At 32.6% G+C, this 22,391-nt stretch overlaps 1 protein-coding gene across 2 annotated transcripts in view; it reads left to right on the forward strand.

Moving 5' to 3' along the window:
* Positions 1-190: 190 nt before the first annotated feature.
* The window catches only part of LOC128235363 (uncharacterized), a 30,206-nt gene continuing 8,005 nt past the window's right edge, over positions 191-22,391 (forward strand). Inside the window, exons 1-3 of one of the 2 annotated variants that reach the window (XM_052950173.1) lie at positions 191-447; positions 18,921-19,084; positions 19,389-19,481. In XM_052950173.1, the coding sequence (XP_052806133.1) occupies positions 18,971-19,084; positions 19,389-19,481 (207 nt within the window). In that variant the 5' untranslated portion in view covers positions 191-447; positions 18,921-18,970. Of the gene's footprint in view, positions 448-17,965; positions 18,005-18,920; positions 19,085-19,388; positions 19,482-22,391 lie in introns of those variants that run through there. The other variant, XM_052950172.1, reaches the window with a different exon arrangement.

Genomic DNA, 22,391 nt, shown 5'->3' on the forward strand with positions numbered 1-22,391 from the left:
GTTATAGATGTTAAGGAATTTCACCAAAATAACAATGGGCGATTCAATGATAGTGATTATGGACGACAACGACGTAGATGACGACGATAGTAATGGTAACGAGGATGAGGAAGGTAATGTTTTATTGGTGTTAGTATTGATACGTTTAAAGGTGAAATATTTACTATTGTTTGCTTTACAGTCATTTAAATGATTTTTTTACAAAAAAAAATGACAGAGGGCCCTGTAAAATACAAAATATGTCAATGTTTTGACTAAATGCTGTGTGACTTGGCCTTGTAATTACCCTGCAAAGGTACAAGATTATATCAACACTGATGCACTCAGTGTCCGTATGACTGCTGACCATTGGGATAACCGCCGTTACGAAGTGCCCGTACAGCAGCCACAGACCCCCGTACTAGACCGGATGTGTTATTGTCGACTGCTTGGTATGAAACTTTGTTGGTAAGAAAAAAGACATATTGTTAATAAAGATGATGATGATGATTTGGGCCAACTATTTCGTCAGGTATTTCTGACAGCGGTAGTTTGGTGTTTTAACTGAGAATAATTTTAACATATTGAAGATAAAAAAATGTATTTAAATAACCTTTTTATCATGCTAAGCAGTACTTTCGATCCCTATCATTCTGACATATTTAAAAATCTGCAGTCCCTGGTGTGTTCATACATCTTTATCAACGGCGGCCATGTCTCAAATCATGAACTCATTAAAAAGAAGTCGGCTATGCGGCAAGTGCATTATCATGCTAGTTCAATGTTAGCAAATAGAAGCTGTAATGAAACCTTCAGGGTCAATACAGCTCCCAAACCATGCCGTGATTTTGTAGTATGGTTTGAGAGATAAAATGAAGTAAAAATGAAATAAAAGTTTACTTTACTTAAGCTCGTAAATATCAATAAATCTTACATTCGGGTTACCTCACAGTTATCCAACAGTGTCCAACAAGCTGCAAGATTGTTGATGAAATTACTGAGTTTCTTTCAATATTGCAACCGTCCCATGTAGCTCTAAATGTTTGTGACAATTAACACTCTCTTTTAAAAGTTACGGCCTTTGAGTTAGTAATGTCGGATGCATTTCTAAATTAGCTGCACATACACACATATTTCATTCATATAAAGGCTGGTCAGTATGTAAAGTCGTGCACCTGCGATTGCGTTTACAAATCAGAACAGAACAGTATTTTATTAGACGTGTACCAACGAAGTACATAACCAAACAACATCAAACATTTACAAATGTAAATTCAACAAGTCAGGTTAAACACAACCAATGTAGGCTGAATACAACTAGAAATAACTAATTTGTCAAGAGAAAATGCATATTCATGCATGAACAATAAGAGAATGAACATACATATACTTATTACCAATTATTAAGTAGAAATCTTAGAAATTACAGATTCTTAAATATGTTTAGACAATTTAAACAGTACTCTTATTTTCAGGTTTAACAATTCTATAAACTTATACATGCTTGATCTGACGTAAATAATATTTCTAAATGTTCATTCTTCTTATGCCAATATAACAAGGAGAAATTATAATCGTACAATTTTAACAATCCACTATTTTCTTTGTCTTAACACCATGTTTGCTTAAAACTATCAATTTATGTTTGTTTTAAAATGCTAACAAATATGTAAATTTCATACAACAAGGTTTACAAAGTAGATCTTTAACATGAGCAACCCTTTTGTGCTTTTCTTTCTCGCAATCATTTTTAGACATCATATATGTCTTTGTCAGTGTCAGTAACTTTATATAAATATTTCATTTATTTAAATATAACGTAATACAAATAATGGATAACATCCTTATTATCCATGTTATGCATTTTGTTACATTTCACTGCATCCAAAAAGAGTTATGGCGATCACATGCCTCATGTGAATGTATATTAAAAAAAATCTTATTGTAGGAAAACAATTTTTAGTGAGTATTCATCGCAGCTAGCGTGAAACAGGAGGGAACACGTACTATGATTCTGCAGGTATTTTGGTTTTCGATTGGTACGTAGTAGAAATTGTAAATTATTTTCTAAAAATCATGACGTTCTATACTCATGAATAATAGTCTCAAAGGTTAACTTAACAATCGTCCTCTTTACATACGCAACAAAAGTACGATATTGAAATCAGAAATGACTGTGAAGAAGTAAATCTTGCAAATTCCTTAATATAAAATCGCTGTTTTCCAAAATCGGCTGATATGGCCTTTTAGTTTCATTTCTTTTTTTTATTAATTTTCATATTTATTTAAAGCGTTTTACTGTCTCATATTATACAGTAAACGTCGATGAACTCGGCAAATATCCTCTCTTTTAAATCTTTTAAATTTAAATATTTTGTCATATTATAAATGACAAAACAATATGATTGAGAAATTCTTTGTTTATCTTTTATGATGAGATTTTTATTAGGAAATATCTTCACCGCTCTCGGAAGTTTACAGAATTCACAGAAAGCGGGTCTAATTTAGATTGCAACTATCGGCTTAAACCATTTTATTATCTTTGCAAAGTCTTTGAAAGAGATTTTGTAAGCACCGATTCAATCATCTTCTTAACAACAATATTCTGACCGATGTCCAGGTTTATGCATACTTTGATAAAATTTACCTTATACGTTTTTTCTTTATCTAGGATTGTTGGGATAAAAGTGAGGTTTGTGCACGTAAACTGGTTAAAACCCCCCAGTAAATTTACATTTTACCGACCGTTTCAAGGCGGTACCTAACAATCCTTGATAAACATACCTAGTTTTTTTTAGATATAGTATGTACTATGCACCTTGCTGTTTCTGGAGTTTTGTGCTGTTCTTCATGTTTCTTGTTTGTGATTTTTTTGTTTTTGTGTTCTATGTCTTTGGCGTTTATCAGTGCCATTAAACCGGGTTTATGTTTAAACTTTTTGCTACTGAGCTTGTTTCTGTAGTTTTTCACATAAATATTGTTTCAGACCTCGTGATTCAACTGAGAACCAATGCCTTCATTTTGCTGGGCATTTTGTGAGACGCTTGATCATGAAAAGGAAGTTCGTGATAATCGACATAATTAAAGCGTTTGACCGTGTTTGGCGTAGAGAACTTTTCGCCAAACGATATGCTATTGTCATAAAATATGTTTCCAGTTCATGATGGCTACCAACAGAATTGAAAGCATCGAACTTTACTTCAAGATCGATGTGCTCCCATTTGTCCACTTAAAGCATGTGTACACAGACAAGTTTTATGCATGCGTCCTCCAGTAAGACTTACTGATCGACCTTATGGACTTTTAAATAAATATTTGAATAGAGGTAATAACTATTTGATTTTACATGAAACATGAAGTTTTGTATTTGGAAAAGTATTTTTTCTCGACGACATTAATTGACATGAAACGTACACCATTTTTGATTGAGGTACCCAAGTTGTGTTCATATTATCTTACTCTGAAGCAAACACAACTTGATAATAATGACTTTTACCTAAAAAATTTTTTTACCAATTTAAATATTGTTCTCACTACCGTTTTCGATTGAGGTTAGCGTTGGAGTACGTGGATGGTTTTATTGCTGATTGAGGGTTATCTTTAGAACCGTTTTCAGTTGCCGATGATGCCTCATTAATAAAGTTTTTGTTCCAATTTATTATAACATCACGAAGGTTCCTCGACAGCATCTAATTATTTTTTTATTGCTTTATTCATTTTTATTGCGTTGTTCTACAATGATACATTCATTTTAAGACCACATTAAGTCAAAGACTCTGATAAGCTTTATCAGTTTGATGTCTTTGGATGCTTTTATCATACCTTTTAAAGGGGCTACAGAAAAGATGATACCGTAGCAAGAGAAAATGAGAATTGTATAAGACCTCAAATTGATAAGAGTTGTGTACAACCCATTGAATTTTACTTACTGATGTATTAAATCGCCTTCGACACATGCATCTTTCGAGCAGATTTTGTTGCATTTTACAAGAACATACTGGGCTTGCATAAGTTTAAAAATAACGTCGCGATTTTTATCTGTACTCATCACGTGACTTTCACATTTAACTATACACACGTCATGGCTTCCCGGAAGAACGGATATTGCTAAGGAGCGGAATACTGCTGCGAACTAATGTAGACACAAAGCCCACATATCAACATCGGGGATCGTTTCGTTGGAAACTGAACTCTGCAGAGAATAACTGAGAGCTGCTTAACGTTTATTGGCGTTTAGTGGGTTAAACGAACACATGACTTTTAAGCTGTTCGTTGAAACCATTTTGTTCTTGTTTAAACCTCGAAATCATTATGCGCTATTTTTAAACCGAAATACTCAGCTGAGACAGCGACATAATTGTTGCGTTTATTTTTTAATTATGTAAAAAAATGTATGATCTACAGCATACATATTGACATTATTAAGCTTGTTTCAAATATGACGATTTAGATATCCCTTTAAGAGCTAGCATTGTTGATTCGGCTTGGATTCATTCGTTTGCAGGCGATGTTTATTTCCGGTTGTTGAGTACATATAATTATAATAATTTCTTTAGTTTATTTATTTTGCTTAACTAATTATTCATTGTTTTGAAGTTGATACTGGCCCTTATAAGGTTTATTATTTTAGTTTTAAAAATATTATAAATATCGGACCAAGTGTGAGGTTATGGCCGTTTAAACTTGTTCAATCCCTCAACAGACTCATGCCTCCATTGAATTCGTGCTTCACTGACCGTACTAAGACGCTTATCCCAACAATTATCTATTTTTTGTTTGTGGCGTGTGTTTATATGTACGCGGTCACAGGTGTCCGGTGCGTTGTTTTGACCCGCACCCCCTCTACTACCCAGCCCCCTCTACAACCATTTTTTTCCAAATATCTCAATATTATCTAGATATTATTTAAACATCATAATATGACATAACATCCAACTTCTGACAATTTCCCATCTGTGACAAAGTTTATTATAGAAAGGTAGACATGAAAGCGTGCTGAAAATACACATCTCTTTGCTAAAAACGTCATAACTTTGTCAAAAGATGGACAATCCTGACACAAAGTAGCTCTTTTCGTGGGGAGGACCCCTCTATAATAATAACCATCACAAATACCATCGCTCTTCAAATGTAAAACAGCTACACCTCAAATACTTCCAAAATGGCCAAATGAGAACACGTCTGACTGATTTCTAAACGCCGATTTGTCCAGAGTAAAAATGCACTTATTTCAACATGTGCCAACGTTATTCACCAATAATTTGGATAGAACATGTTTACTTAAACACTAAAGAATGTTCAATGATAAATGTGAATCCTCAGACTGTAACTTTTATCAGAAGTTTGAATCGGCCATTTCCAGAAAAAGTGTCGAACGTTATACCCATGTTATTTTCCACGAATGAATTGGTAGATGATTTTAATAGGAAAAGCATAATTAAATAGCTCGGCTAAATGTATGAGTTCATGCAAATGACACTGGAGAGAAGCGGTATCTGGACAAAATGACAGTTCCAAAAGTGTTATGGCTGGAAATTGGTGTACCAGTGATACTAATGCGCAGCCTTACAAATGGCCTGCAAGGATATGTAATTGGCATCACTGAAGATGGCACTGTTGTCAAATTTGCTGGTAATGAAATTCCAATTAAAAAAGTAAAATGTACAGGTATGTTTGTTTAATTTCATTCTTTTCAATATTTAAAAGTTTTTAAATATTTGTACATTTTTAAAAAAAAATGTTCAACCAAAAGGAACCATTACAGATGACTTATTTAAGATAAAACTGTTGAAAAATAAAATTATTTATTTAAAAGACAATATTTTAAGTGACTTAGTATATCATTGTATATTTTTTCAGTTTTCAGCCAACTGAAGAAAATGGATGTAGCAGTCAGAGAAAAGTATCCACTCAAACTTGCCATATGCAATTAGTATACACAAGTCCCAAGGAATGTCACTGCACAGGTAGTTATGGTGATGATAACAAAGGGTTCTCAATAAGAATCGGTCACCGGCCAAAATTTGCAAAAATAAAATTGAAAGCGCCTTTTTGGACCCTTAGTTGATAGATTATTTTCAAGTAAAACCTATTAAGAACCCTGATAACAGTATGTGCATGAAATTATGTTACATCCCAGTCCACTTATATATGCAGTTCTGTGAAGTCTCATTTTTTTATCTAACAGATGCATTTCTCGACTCAACTAAACCCAAATTTGATTTTCATTTGCTAAAATGTTAAATGTACTACAACAAAACATGTCGATGCTTACTTATGGGGCATATAAAAAAAATATTTTTAGGGTCGAAGTTAACTTCAAAGGTATCTTCAAACCAGAAAAGTTTGGGATAACCCCCCCAGGCAACATTTTAAACCATTAAAACTTAGGTTCTGAGGGAGGGCTGAATGTCAAAAGGTTGAGCCCTAAGTCACGCCCCATTTAACTTCCAATTCCTGGATCCGCCCTTGGCATGTATTTCTTAATACCTGTCTTTTGTCTCTATGTCTGTCCGGATTGTTTGTGTCTGGTTCTCTTTTGGTCTGTCTTTCTTGCCCTGTCTGGGTTGTCTACATTTAATTTTTAATTATGTAACCAATAAAGATAGTGTGTCCATACAATTGCGGCTGAAGTGTTGCTACATTTGTATGACCTTGATGGGTCTGGGCATCGATTTCAATTCTTGCAAGAATCGCTTTTTGGGCTCGCTCTTCAACGTACAGTTGTAAGGCAAGCTGCCTTACGATTTTAACCTGCATTCCTCTTCTGATAGACCATATTTTGACCTGTTGAGTGATTGTCTGTATTGCAATGCACTTGGATGTGTATGAACACCATTGTACGTGGAACGTTGTTGATTAAAGGCGTTTTCAACAACATCCGACTTATCAGTCCTGGAGTAATGTATACTTTATTTGATTGAGTAAGCAGAATTTGGCACAGTTCAATGAAATTATCAACACATGACTGAATATCTTCATGTGCTTGATGTGACAAAATAGCTTTTGAACGAGTTTTAGCGGAGACATGTATTGTTCATTATTATATTGGCATTTTTTCCCAGTCATTAAAACATTTCCCAATTTCTAAATGTTCAGACAGTCTGGTCATCTACTGCTTTATTTGGCTTCATATCTCGGAAAATTCGATTTAATTTTGATGTTTGTTTTAGAAGTTCAATAACTCCATCTAACACATAACCTTTTTTCCTAGATAGTGTTGATATTGCAGGAATATTTAAAATCTCAGAATCTAAGAATCAATCGTCGGCTAAGTGATTTCTCATTTTTGACTGGTTTGAAGGGAACATATGTTCATTTGTCAGTTTTCTGTGTAATTGTAAGGCATTTACCTTGTCCCATTTATAGCAGCCAACAAACATTTGCCATTGGACTAAATTTCCACTGTTGAGAACTAATTCCGAGTACTTTTTTCAGAAACTCCACTTTTTATAGTGTTTTTCCGCATTTGTTTTGGCAACATGGGAAAAATCCATCATAAAAAAACATACTTGAAAAAATATATGGGCTTTCACATCATTGTCCAATATTATTTTTTATAAAAGGCCTGTTACTTTGTGTACCGTCTAAACATGTATACAATGTCTTAAACCCATGCAATTGTAATTTGTACACAGCTTCCCAAAACAAGGAATATAATTCAGGAGCTTGTACTCCATCTGAAATGAAGTGTGCTATAGGGAATCTAAACCCTGCCACCCCTAAAAAACAAGCTGAAGCGCATGTGTCCCTATTGTTGTCTAATTTCCCCCCTTCTCAACTTATGGGATAAGTTTCTCCTACATCAGTCAGCCCTACTAGCTCAATATCATCTCTATATCTGATTTTGTGATTTTAATATCTGCTTGAATTGCCATTTCATCAATGATTAAACCATCCATATATCCATCTTCGCATAATTATCTCCGTACCGCCTCTTCATACATCCACCGTAACAAATCTTCATCATAACCAACACTCTGCTTAACCTTTGTTTTATAATGAATCAAAATACTTCTAGATGGAAGTTAAAAATATCCATTTTCCCTGACACTTTTATATATCTTTGGGCTTTTGTAGAACCATTGTAAGCAAAAGATCATGATGTTTTTGCTCCGTCTTCTGCCCTTTGGGTGCTTTGAAGCATATTCAGCTTGATTTAATAACATCTCAACCTTTTCACCTTTTGCATTTGGAATTAAAGCTTGAATATCCTCTCTTGTTACCTGTTTTCTTATTGATTGTTTTTTCATTATTATTCTGATCTATGATTGTGAGTGGGTTTAGTATTAAAGTCATTTTTAAACTTTTCCTGCAAGTCTGGGATATGTAAATTATTGGAACCACTCTGTTGCACACCAGTGAATGCAGACGTCTACTTTCACTATTTTTATTGTGCCATTTATTAAGTTCATGAACGCGACTTATTATCACTGACATTGTCACCTTTACTCCTTCACAAAGTCTAACCACAGATGCTGCTTTAACAACAATTTCAATGCCTTTTTTTGTTGAAATAAATTTGTTGCCAGTAAATATGGAATCAAGGTTTATTTCAGTTCCACTGACATGAAGTGACCATATTCCATCACAAAACAATGTTACTTTCTTCATTATTTCATCTCCATCACAGAACTGATTTGTTCCAATGGAGAACTATACACTGTTCTTATTTGTAACAATGTTTAAGATTGTATTGGGTAGATTTCCTCTCAATTCCGGTGTTGCTCTTGGGGTAATATTGCTTAAGTCTGATTCATCCAGCTGTCCTTCATATATTGTGATTGTTGATTTCGATTTTTTTCTTATTTTGTTAGCACTGGGGAACATTTTCAGAATGCGTTTAATGAATAGTCTTTTACTATAAGTGATTTCAACCCGACATTTCTTCATCTCAAAATCAAATGCATTGTACAATGCATTGACCTGTACACTTTTAGACTCATCTTCCGACACTCTGGATAACAACCTATAAAGGAATAATGTAATATTTTATAATTCCTGTAAAATATACAGATAGACAGGCAGACAGACAGGCATGCAGGCAGGCAGACACGCAAACACACACACACACGTTCGCACACACACAGACGCACACACGCACACACACACACACACACACACACACAAAAATAGACAGACAGACAGACAGATACAACAATGAAAGTGACAAACATAATATTGTACAGCATCTATAGTGCTATTGTTTAACTTTCATAATATCTGTTAGTTGTAGGATTTCTAGCAAAGGACAGAACCAATTATTGAGAACTTCCTATACTAAATAGTGTTACATCCCCATTTTATATCAGAGTGAGATCAGATCGACACTTCTAGTAAATAAACCTTAAAGCTGCACCATCACAGATTGACAGTTTTGACAACTTTGACAACAGTTTTATACAAACATTTTTGTAAAAGATGCTTGTACTGTTCTTCGACTATGATCATTTTAGGATTCCACTTAAGAAATGATTTAAGATGTTTCATGAATACCGACCCAGTTCTACTGTGAGTTATCTCATATTACTAGATTGAAGGCATTGATGCAAAAATCAGCTGATTCCGAGACAAAAATTAAAACAAATCCTAACAACAGTCAATCTGAGAGAGTGCAGATTTAAAATAGCTGTTTGTCTCTGTAAACAATTTTGGATAGGCAGATACTTTGTTATACTATTATATTTTTGATAAGTTAGATAGGGAATATGACTATTTTCATTTTTTTATTATATATGCTTGAAATAATGAAACTCCAGAAATATTGTACAATCAGAGTCAAACAGCTTTATTGGCATATGATTTTAACATTTCAATATTTAAAGACACATGCTTTTTCATGGCTTACATGTCTATTTTCTTTAAGGTCAAGTCAACCTCAGAAACTGACGATCACTGTCCCAGAAATGGTTGCTATAGATGATGTTGAATATGATGATGCTACTGACAACGATGAATTTGACAAGGATATTCGACAGATTGATGAACTACAAAATCAAAACGATAATGTTGAATTACCAGAAGACCTGAACATTGAAAATATTTTTTGAAAATATTCATTGCCAGCATGTTGTGGATTGCCAGCATGTTGTGGCAACACACCACTTCAATACAAATAAAATCTTAGAGGATTTAAACAAAAGTAATGTTAAGAGGTTTGTGCAAAATAAATACTTAAAATTAAAGAGCATCTTGGAACCTCAGCAAGAAGCAGTGCAGGTCAACAAAATGCCAGCAAACAAAGAGATCCACAAAGTTCTTGTACCAAACGAGTGTTGAATTTAAATTGAATTGCCTTTCATTCTTTGACAAATCAGCATTGATTGACGAGCATATTGTATTTGCGTATTTGTTTTAATATTTCAAATTTAATTAAAATATTTACTGAAAAAAGTGGATTTGCTCACTATTTCAAACAGGCCTATATCTAAACGCACAGTGACAAATGCATCCATGGCTAGAATTAGGTACATTGGTGGTTATTGTGTTGCAAAGGTGCATTACAAGTACTTGCAGAAAAACAGTCAAATAGGTATAAAACTGATTCCAAAAATATTGCTGCATATAAAGATGCTGCGATTTGTGTTGACCTTTTGTCAGAACTAAAGGTAAATGAAAAATATGTACTAACAACAACAAATTAACCAGATTTGCTGCTTAATATTGAACGCAGACAAACATCTAAAAATAGATCCCTGACTAACATTTCAGATTCACTCACTGATCTTTTAAAAGCTGCAACAGAGCTTTGTTTGAAAATGTTAAGTAATGAATAATTAAATAAATATGAGGAAAATGTATGTGAACAAGTACGAAATGAAATTATTAAACAGGAGGAAATAAGAGAAAAGTTTTATAACGTAGTCAAGGAAAACTGTTCTAGCTCCTAAAGCAATAATACTCCGAAATCACATTGTTTAATAATATACATGTATAAAAAAAAACCATAAAATAGCACTTAATGGTCAGTCAATCAGTATCGGAAATAAATTTTGGAAAGTTTCAATGTGGAGAATAAATGTCACACAAAAAACAGATCCAGGTGTCTAAACCAGCTGGGTAAGGTAAAGGTAAGATAAGCAAAACGAACTAGATAAAGCCACAGAATGTACAGATAAGGCGCAAACAAAGCAAAAAAATAAACGTAAAAGAAAGCAACATCGCGATTTAAGATCAGACAGTGATATACTGAAGCAAGGCCAGAAAAAGTGTCCTCTTTAGATGTACCTGACACTTTGGAGATACACCTGATTCACCACAACCAGGCACTCCAGGAACGCAAGTTGGAACTGAAAGAAACAGAAGAGAGACATAGTATAAGCCTCAAGGCTTTCTTCTCAATTCTGTGTACACTATTGTTTTGTGCATAATTTACATGTTTTTCTGTTTCAATGCATTACGTATTTGGTCTTTGTTAATTTGGAGTATGCTCAAATTTGTAGAACTAAACTAATTGTAAATATTATATCGAAATAAATATTGTTTAAACCAAGTTGGAACTGCTGGTGATTGACAAGGTACAAGTAAAAAGGGTGAATATTTACTTGTGGAACAGGCGGGAGAGGAGGGGAGTAGGATGAGAAAGGCGATGATCGTTAATTTGTTTAAAACTAACAAAATATATTAAAGGGGTCGAAGAAGAGAATTGGATTCAGTTTGACAGTTGTGATTGTTTATCTCATCGTTCATGCGCAGATTAAAACATAATATGAAATGGCGCAAAGCAACAGCAGAAGGCAATCAGTTTTGTTGTAAATTCTGTAAATAGATTGTAAAAATATTGTACAATTTGACTTCTTTTATTTATGACTTCTTGTATTTCTTATATTTAGAGGAAATATGTTTGTTTGGGATAGCCTAGCACATGAATTTTAAATGCCACATCTAAACTGTTTTGATATTGATATTGTCAACCCGAGAGCAGAATGTCACCCGAGGCGTAAGCCGATTAAAAATGTTTTTAATTCATTTAATAAAACAAGTTTAATAAGGTAAACAGAATATAACATAATAATATAATTATATCTAGAACAAAATTCCACCGTTTATTTTCTGTCGTCTGATGGTTTTATGTACACATTGAATAGTGACGTCACTACTGTACGTGTATAAGGGAAGCAATCACGTCATGATTTAGCTAAAATATTGAAGCAGATATTTGCCCTTATATGACCTTCAAAATGTCATAGCGGTCACATGACCTGACAGTGCATTTTCGCTTGGTCACGTGTCAAAAAGGTTGAAAATGTTTCTGTAGTCAAAATGTCCCTTTTCGGGTAATGGGATTTTACCATTGTAGACAACAGTGAGGTATAATAATAGTATATATCAAATTGGGATGGTTTTACATTTTTTTTAAATCATTACGATGTTGTTTGTAGAATTATAATTGCCAAATACAACATTCATGGTAACATACTACATTAAAGTATTAGAAAAATAAAAAAGGACCTTTCGTAAATTGAAATTATGGTCATGTTACTGTTGTTACCCTAACAAACATTTTTCTTTTTAAAATTGGGATATTAGTCCGTTTGATTTCTAGAGCAGCCTTGATAATAAAACATAATAATAATTATAATCATCTTAATGCTTTATAAGACATGGATTTCCAAGATTATTGTCATGGTAAATATAAAATGTAAACATACAATAGATCTAATGAAAAAGATAGTATAATGCCCTCAATTACAAATAGAGCTTACCATCGCTGGGAGTCGAACCAAGATATCATCCTTCTAGAGGATGCATTCTACCACTGATCTACAGCTGTCAAGCTTGTAAGCAGTTTTGAGCCCTTAAAATAAATAAAATAAGTCAGGTTTTTACTTGTTATATATAATTGTATATGCATTTTTTTATTCATGCCGGACAAGGATTCGACCCAATTCAATATAAATATATATATATATATATATATATATATATATGATATATATACCTTGATAAAGTCAACGAAAAATGCATAGAATGAAACAATAAATCATTCTGTAATGCAAGAATGTATGTTATTAACTTCTGTGAATTTCTGATTTAGTCTGTGTGTTTTTTTCTGTAAATAAAGAATGTTGGAGCAGAGGTTTCGGATAGGGGAGGACGGAGATGGGAATCATTTTTTTCTTTGGCCTGGACAATGCCCATCAAGCAGCGTATTTTTTTCTGGACTTTCGAAGTAATCATAATAAACATTAATGCATTTTGTTTACAGGTCTTATGAACTAACCTCGTCACAATTGACATCTTGTACACCTAGATCTTGTAGATCAATAGAAATAAACGAGTTCACGCGAACAAAAAACAACAGAATTTTACCTTTCAAACAAACCCGCCTTTTTTACTTCTATTACGCAAGGATACCATCCGAGGCAAATCCGAATGAGTCAGCAAGCCCCTGGGCGACGTTGACTGAATTTACTTTGAAAGAAAAACAACAACACTATTTTTATCGTTTGTTTTCGACAAACGGATTACAGACACATAATTGTTATAGGTAGATTTATTAGTTTGTCATACCATTCCAAATTATCGGTGAATGGCACATGTTGAAATAAGTAACTCTGGCCAAATCGGCGATTAGAAATCAGTCAGACGTGTTTTCAATTGGCCATGTTGGCAGTAGATGTTTTACATTTGAAGAGCGATGGTATTTTTGATGGTTTGTTTTATAGAGGGGGTCCTTCCAACGAAAAGAGCCATTTTTTGTCAGGCATTTCCAACTTTTTGACAAAGTTATGACGTTTATAGCCAGTAGATGTGTATTTTCAGTATCTCATGTCTACCTTTCTATAATATACTTTGTCACAGATGGGAAATTGTCAGAAGATTGATGTAATGTCAAATTATGATGTTTAAACAATATCTGGATATTTTTGAGATATTTGGAAATAATGGTGGGTTGTAGACGGGGCGGGGGTAGAAGATGGGGTGAGGGGTCAAAACAACGCACCGGAAACCTGTGTAAGCGGTGTGTATTTAGTTAATTGTCGTTAGTGCTCTTATATTGTGCCTCTAACAAGGTTTATTGTTCTAATATTCGACTATCGGGCTAGTTCCTATAGCTTTCATTGCATTATTGGCCATTTTGTTTCAAAATCATGTTTTGGTCTGATGCCCTTTTCTTGTTGTTTTAAAGGTATATACTTCATCGATATTTATTTCATCCAAGGACTGCCGGGGAAGCTTCAGGTTTAAAGTATTAAAGATATCTGTTATGCATACATTAGTAATTTAATGTTGCTTTTTTGGTGTCTCTCATCAGACCCTGGAGGGAAAACCTACTTTCAAGATGTTAGATTATATGTCATATATCGTAAACAAGAAATGTTTTGTTAGATATATATACTTTTTACCGTTGATAAAAACTAAGGTACTTTTGCAACTAAAACCAGACCCCAACAGGTAAATGCTGCCTTGTGATCGGTCAGTGATTGCCATATTGTTAAATACTTGATCTTTTATTCAATATATTGTATGAAGAAATGTTATTTACTGCAATTATCAGGTGTTGATAAGTTTTTGTCATACATAATGACCTTTAAGTTTGGACTTTATTTAAGTCATTGAAGTTTTTATAAGTTATGTTTATGTAAATAGTATACAAATAGTTCTATGTAATAAGTGAAAACTTGAGTTATTCAAATTGGCCCTTTTGTTTATGTTCCTTTTGTTTTGTTTTTGTAAATTTTAACATACAATGTATGAATATTTTTTACATAAAAATGTTTGTTGAGTTCATTGTTATAAAATGTAGTTACACTTATTATAGATGTCTGAATGGGTATGTAGACACAACATATACTGATGTCTAATTTGATAGCGTATTCTTATAATTGCCGCGGGCTTAACAATACTAAAAAACGCCTTGATATACTAAATTTACTTAAAGAAAAAAAGTTGATATAGCCTGTATTCAGGAAACACATTTTACAAATGAGCAGGAGACAACGATATATTCAGAATGGAATGGAGAATGTTTTTTTGGTCATGGTAAATCTAATGCTAGAGGAGTCGCTATTTTCATTAGAAAAATTTGAATGTGAAAATTTGTAATGTAGTAAAAGATAATAGTGGAAATTTTGTTATGATTGAAGTATGTACAATGATATGGTTTTCTTGTTAGCTCATATGTATGCACCAATCCATGATGTCCTAATTTCTTTAATATGATTTTAATAAAATAGATACATTTAATAATGTAGATAGGTATATAATTTGTGGAGATTATAATTTAGTGCTAAATCCAGAGTTGGACTACAAGAATTACAAATCTATGAATAACAATGTTAAAGCTAGAAAGAGATTGTTAAACATCACTCTTTAGAGGGACTTTTAACATATGAAGAGGTTTCAGATACTGTCAAACAAATAAAAAATGATAAAAGTCCTGATTGTGATGGTTTTACAGTAAATTTTTATAAAATGTTTTGAAAGATATTGGAAAGTTTATTTTAAGAGCGATTAATCATGCTTTTTTTATCTAATTCATTTTCTAGAAATATCAAATTGGGAACCATTGTATGTATACCGGTAAGCCTAAACAGTTTTTGAAGAATTGGAGACCTATTGCTCTTTTAAATGTTATTTACAAGATAGCTTCAGGAAGTATAGCCAACAGATTGAAAAATGTTTTAGATACCTTAGTTTCAAAAGGATTCATTAAAGGTAGAAATATAAGTGAAAACACAAGATTGTTGTATGATATGAAAACATGCGATGCTAAAAAAAATCCTGGCCTAGTGATGTTGATTGATTTTGAAAAGGCGTTTGACTCCATATCTATTAATTTTATTGAAAATACTATGTCAATGTTTAATTTTGGTGATATGTTTAAAAAATGGATAAGAATTTTTATGTATAATACAGAAGTTGCGATCCAATTAAATGGACACCTGTCTGAGTTTTTTTAAGATAAAAAGAGGATGTAGACAAGGGGACCCTATTTCTCCATATTTGTTTATTTTATGTTCAGAAATTCTGGCAATTATGATAAGAAACAATGAAACTGTAAAAGGTACATATATTGATATTGATGGTGAGGAATATAAGATCTCACAATTTGCTGATGATACATCTCTTCTGTTAGATGGTACTGAGGAAACAGTGAGAACGGTGGTAGATTGGTTGTATCATTTTTCACAATTATCAGGGCTTAAAGTTAATTATGATAAGACCAAATTAGTTTGGATAGGACCACTAAAATACTCATCACGATCCATAAAACAAAATTTAAACTGTCAGGGGGATGTACTAGATTCAAATTACTTGGGCTACATTTTGATGTGCATTTAAACTTAACAATTTTTCATCAAAATTTATCTTACCCATTTGGGGTAAGATAAATTTTGATGAAAAATTGTTAAAAGTTAAAAACAGCAATATGTATTGGAAAAAAAGGAAACTAACACCAATTGGCAGGCTTACTGTAGTTAAGGCAATTTTACTTCCATTATTTACAAACCTTTTCATTAGTCTGTATTGGGTATTGCAGGATATGGTACATAAGTTGAATATTAATGACTCAAGTACTGTCATTAATAGTATGTGTGTATTGTTAGGTTCTGGAAATAATAATTTCAAATTTGATATACTTTTATTAGAATATAAGAAATTTATTTTTCTATGTAAAAGAAAAAAGTGTGTTTCAACAGTTGTTGGTTTCAAAAATAGCCTTCAGTTAGCATGGAACATTTATGAAAATGCAAATATTTCAGATAAATTTAAAAATGATTGGGCAATTGTAAGAAATTTGTTCTTGTAACTACACTTTTCAGATTTCAAGTTTTCATACTAAAGAATAATACAATGTATCAGATAAACAATTATATTTTTTTTTACATGCATGTTTTATGATATTTTTTTCTCTTCCCCTTCCATTTTCCCCCCTTATTTCAGTCGTTCTTGGTTTATTTGTACATTCGTAGTATTTCAATTATTACTGATTACTGGTACATAAATTTACTGCTTTGGTATATCATGCTTGTAAGTTTTGTATTATGTAATGATTTACTATGAAATGTAAAATGCATCTATATTGTTGAATAAACAAAAGTTTGAGGGAATAAAAATGTTTCCATAATAAAAGGTTAGTTTTGACTATTTTCTAGATAAAATTTTATTTAAACATATCTAGTCTGTATTTAATATCAAAGTTCTATATTAACATATTTTACTGTTTCATGTGAGCTACCCGGTTTTTATCAAAAGGGAGGCTATTATAGTTGAGTTTAAAAGTAGATCCAAAATTGGATAATTTCACTTCTTCTTTCAAAAACGATATAACTGATAAGATTTCATATTACCATAAAGCATGAAAAACTTGATTAATTTGATAGTTTCAACAATAAGGCAAGGTATACTACGGAAGATTGATTTACAAGAGCGATCCATATATTAAGCTCTACGACACCAACTGTACATACAGTCGGCACGTTACATATTCATTTGAAAATAGTTTTGCTAATCCAAGTTATTGCGATGATTTTCAATAGCATATTTTAGGTTTTCTGTCAAATTATTATTAATATTATTAATGATAACACGTTTAGCTCATATTTAAAATTTAAATTATGTTTTAGCATTGTTACGATCATTTAGTTTGCATGTTCGATGACTTTTTCTTTGTATTTTTTGTTTTGTTTTAAACCGTGGATGTTTGACAAAACAGTATACTCCTTTAACATTTTCTCTTCCAACTAGCGTATATTGCTCCAACTATTCATGAAATTGAATGCATATACGGCAACAATCAAATAAATAATAGAGAACCATTGCTTAACTTTCTACCCTACCATGTTTCTTGTATACGTTCATTGCTGTTTATCGAAGCCATACTAGGGCATTGTGGATCACTCTGAATGCGTATCGATCAGATATTTGTAATGAATGGGTTTGTATTGTTTATACCTATGTACTTGAACTACTTTTTTGAAATACAATCACCTGAATTCACCCATTCTTATTACGTAATAAAACGGAAGTACAATACTCCGGTGCATATATCGTAGACATTAACAAATGGCAAGTGAAGGTACGTTCTTTTTGTATCAATAAACCATATACAACTGTTATATATTTTCGTACGTTTATTCTGTTAGATTTAAATGAATATTTCTTTATTTGAACATCAAACAGTTTAAAAGGTAAAATAGTGATTATTTATCGCAATTGTTCTATTTCTACGTATCTTTATACAGTAAACTAGATTAGATTCTTAAAAGTGATAATAAGTATATACATGTACGTTCTGTTCTGGTCGAATGTATCTGTCTCGATCCATTAAAAGATTGTTTTGATAAACATATCATTCTTGTTATTAATACAATTAAACCTACATGGATAAGCCCTGTAATCAATAATTCAACAATAAACACTGTTCAGAGGCGCAAGGCAAGAACCCAAACAGCAATGAACTAGAGACACACATCTAAAACACCACATAAACACCATAAACAGACCACATACTTATCAAAATAGCTTTACCGATAAATGATGGGATCACCGAATTTGAACGGTTAGTGAAACACGGGTTGAATGGTACATGAGTCTACTGGGTGCTTGAACTAGATTTATTACCATGACCTCACATTTGTTCAATAATCACACAAAATCTTACTTGTCTACTACAAAAACATTGTCAGAAACATGTACTCGTTTGATATACATATAAATTTATCAGAGCTTTTATAAAAAAATATCAATAAAAGGGAATCAATGGTCAAATGATTATTGAAATGACATTTGGTTTAAAATCATAATATTACAAGTAAATAAATATATATAATTCATCGCCTTCTTGATAATTCAGTGTTTTGCAACTGTTCCTTGCAAATGGCATGGTCGCTCGTTATCTACTGATTTAAACGCACACCATCAACAACAAAACTAAAACCTGTCGTTATTTGAAAGAATGCATAACAAAACATGAACGTTGATAATTTTAACAGAGGAAGGCCGTGTAGTGGCTCTTAAGAGATACAAGATTTTAGCCGGTCTGATGGGACTGTTGACTGCCGGACTCTTGATCATGGGAATCATCGCCGTTACCATGTACCCGGAAAACGGATTTGGACCACCATATTACCTCGGATGCTTTATTGTCGGATGTTTGGTACGTATGATGATGACAAAGATGGTGGTGGTGGTGGAGGTGTCATGGTGTTGTTGATGATGATGATAATGATGCCGACGACGACGATGATGATGATTGGTTATGATGATGATGATTATGATGGTGGTGGTGGTGGTGGTGGTTTCACGGTGGTGGTTACGATGATGATGATAATGATGATGATGATGATGATGATGATGATGATGATGATGATGATGATGATGATGATGATGATGATGATGACGATTATGCCGACGATGATGATGAGGAGGAGGAGGTTGTTTACGATTCCTACATTTTACAGGGTCTGATCCACACAATGGTGTCTACCAGAATCGTTTCGAAAGGCGGCGATATCGACAATGATGACATCAAGAAAAGAGAAATTCAAAGCACGGTTAGTGTCGAAGAATTAAAAAAGGGAGATATCAATATCAAAATATCATTAACCGCCCAGATTATCTATCTATAGCAATAAAAAACAGCGATCAACTGCATTTATAAGGTACTAACACGTGTGGTAGTTTACATTGGGTCATTTAAGTTTTCATCAAGCTATATGCTTAGTCGATGAGCTTTGCCGATCCTCAATGTGATCTCATTTTCTCGTTTATTTTTGAATTCTAAATAACTCTTCATTTCTAAAGAAGATTGATATATACCTTCACGTGTGATTTCTTTGTGTCATAAGAAACGTTAACAATGGTCAATTTACCTCTAAGGAAAATAATAAATTTGCTACAAATAGGAGCCTTCAGTCAACTTTCTCTCACTACACAGGCTTTATGTATACGATTTGTGTACGAGTTTTGTGTACGCTGTACGATAAACGACAGGACTTTTGCTGTTTATGGAGTTTTGTGCTGTTCTTCTATGTTTCTTGTTTCTGATTTTTGTTTTTGTGTTCTATGTCTTTGGCGTTAACCCAGTGCCAGTAAACCGGGTTTATGTTGAAACTGTTTGCTACTGAGCTTGTTTCTGTAGTTTTTGACATAAGTTTTATGTAAAATAGTTTCGATTGAAAATCATCGATAACTCGACAAAATTATCTGTAAAACAAGGACCGAGTAAAATATCTATAAAGTGCAAAATGGAAATTATAGAACATGATAGCTTCATGAGATAAGGAAACATTAATGAAAAAATCGTAACCTTATCCGTTTCCATTATTTCATAACAGTTGCAATGAAAGATACATGTATGGATTTCACTCTCAGTGACTCTCTTCTCGCATCAGTTGCAATGAAGTGGGTGTTCCAAAGTATTAACTTCAAGGTGTACGTGGTAATTTTTTTCTACTCGGAATAATATGTTGCAAGTGTTGCAGGATACTATTGAAGAATTATATCCGGGTTTTAAACTTTCTCAGTGTGCATTTCTTCATATTTTGCAGCATCACTACTTTTCGAATGTTCATTGGACATCATCATCTCTTGAAAAGTACCTGAACGTTCGTCTTTATCCCTTGACATCATTTAGGCTTGCAAAGCATCGACCACACATACGCTCGTCACTATCGTTCGACATATAATCTTTTGCAAAGCATCGGTACGCTCGTCACTAATGTTGGACAAATTTTCTCTGGCATAACATTAGTACGTTCGTCAATATCATTGGTCATAATCTCCTCTGGCATTACCATCTTGAGGCAAATTATTGGCTTCCTCGGAGCGTTTCTGTTAATGAATCCGTATTTATACGACATTTGTACAATAAAACAGTCATATTGTTTTCACCACTTCGATGCGCTTTTTTTACTTAATGTGTAAAGCACGTTAATTTATTCGGTATGATAAGAATAAAGTAGCATCATCCACATGCAGGTCAATCAAATATCATTCAAAGGCAATATCATTGATTTATGTGGCGAAGTGCAGAGGTACAAAGGAGCAAAAAAGACATTTTTGTTTTGGTAGTTCTTTTACTATTACTTAATAAGAAACACATGTTTGAGAACTACTGTCTTTGTGTTTTCGATCTAACGAAGCATATAAGTGAGAACGTTTTGTGAAAAAGTCAGAAACAGTAGATTTCAAGAGTAAACAGTACAAGACATGTCTTTATATAATTTGTAGTTAGACACCACAAATATTAAACAAATACAAGATAGCAAGGAGATGATGGTTAGAAGCATCATAATATCATGTATAATAATATTATGTTTTCAAACAAAGAAGACTGTATTCCTTAAAGTAACGGCTTTATGGGTAAACATAGATAACCTTCTGCATATAGTCTCATTTATATGTGTTATCGGCTCAATTTGTGTATATTTGGTCTAATCCAATTGTAGCTGCTAATATATTGTCTTCTTAAATTGTTATTCAAAGTTCATTCAAAGACGAAATGAAATTCATATTAAATATATGTAAATCACCCAAACTTTGACATAAGCATGGAATCCAAAAGATTATAATATATATTTATACAATGATCAGAACATTGATCTTTATCTTTAACAACTTTTTTATTGAGATCAACCAAGTTCTCTTGTAGTAAAGTTATTCTGAGGTTGAGTTCCAACAACAGGGGTGTTTTTCAAAGATTTCAACACTCAATACCTTAAAATTTTCTTGTAAACCCCGAACTTCACAACCATAATTTAACACATATGCTAGTTAATTTAAAAAAAGACAAATGGTGACTTACTGTACATACCAGTAAATTTAACTTGATAATAAAGCATTTATAATATGACCAGCTTCAAATGTTGTACTGAAAGAGCCTCAATTTGTGAATACTATTCCTTATTAGGTTTTTTCACAATCTCCAATTGTTGTCCTTAATACAAAAATCTTATAATTCTCCTGACATGTTCCCCCTTTTTAAAGATCATATGTTTTTGTTTTATTGATATTGACACGTAGTTTCCATCTTCAACAATCAGCAGTATCGTGGCCATTAAACATAAAATGTTGTTCTTTATCATATAGGTACAAACAACATAAACATATAGATATTCACCCTGTTGTACACAGACTAGAAATGAAAAGTCATTACTTATCGGATTTGTATATTTCACCCTTTTGTTCATGCATTGGCACTATTAGATAAAACACATAGTTTTTTCCTATTAAAATTCTTCAATTTATACCATACACTTTCTTTGACAGTATTGCCTTTGTAAAGTCAAAAAAATGGCTGCCTACAACTTGTTTAACAAATGATATATATATATATATATATATATATATATATATATATATATATATATATATATATATATATATATATATATATATATATATACCATGTAATACAAATATATTGTCTACATTTCCCATCTTATTTCTTAAGCCGGATTATG

Source organism: Mya arenaria, chromosome 5, assembly GCF_026914265.1.
Source record: "Mya arenaria isolate MELC-2E11 chromosome 5, ASM2691426v1".
NCBI classification, from domain to species: domain Eukaryota; kingdom Metazoa; phylum Mollusca; class Bivalvia; order Myida; family Myidae; genus Mya; species Mya arenaria.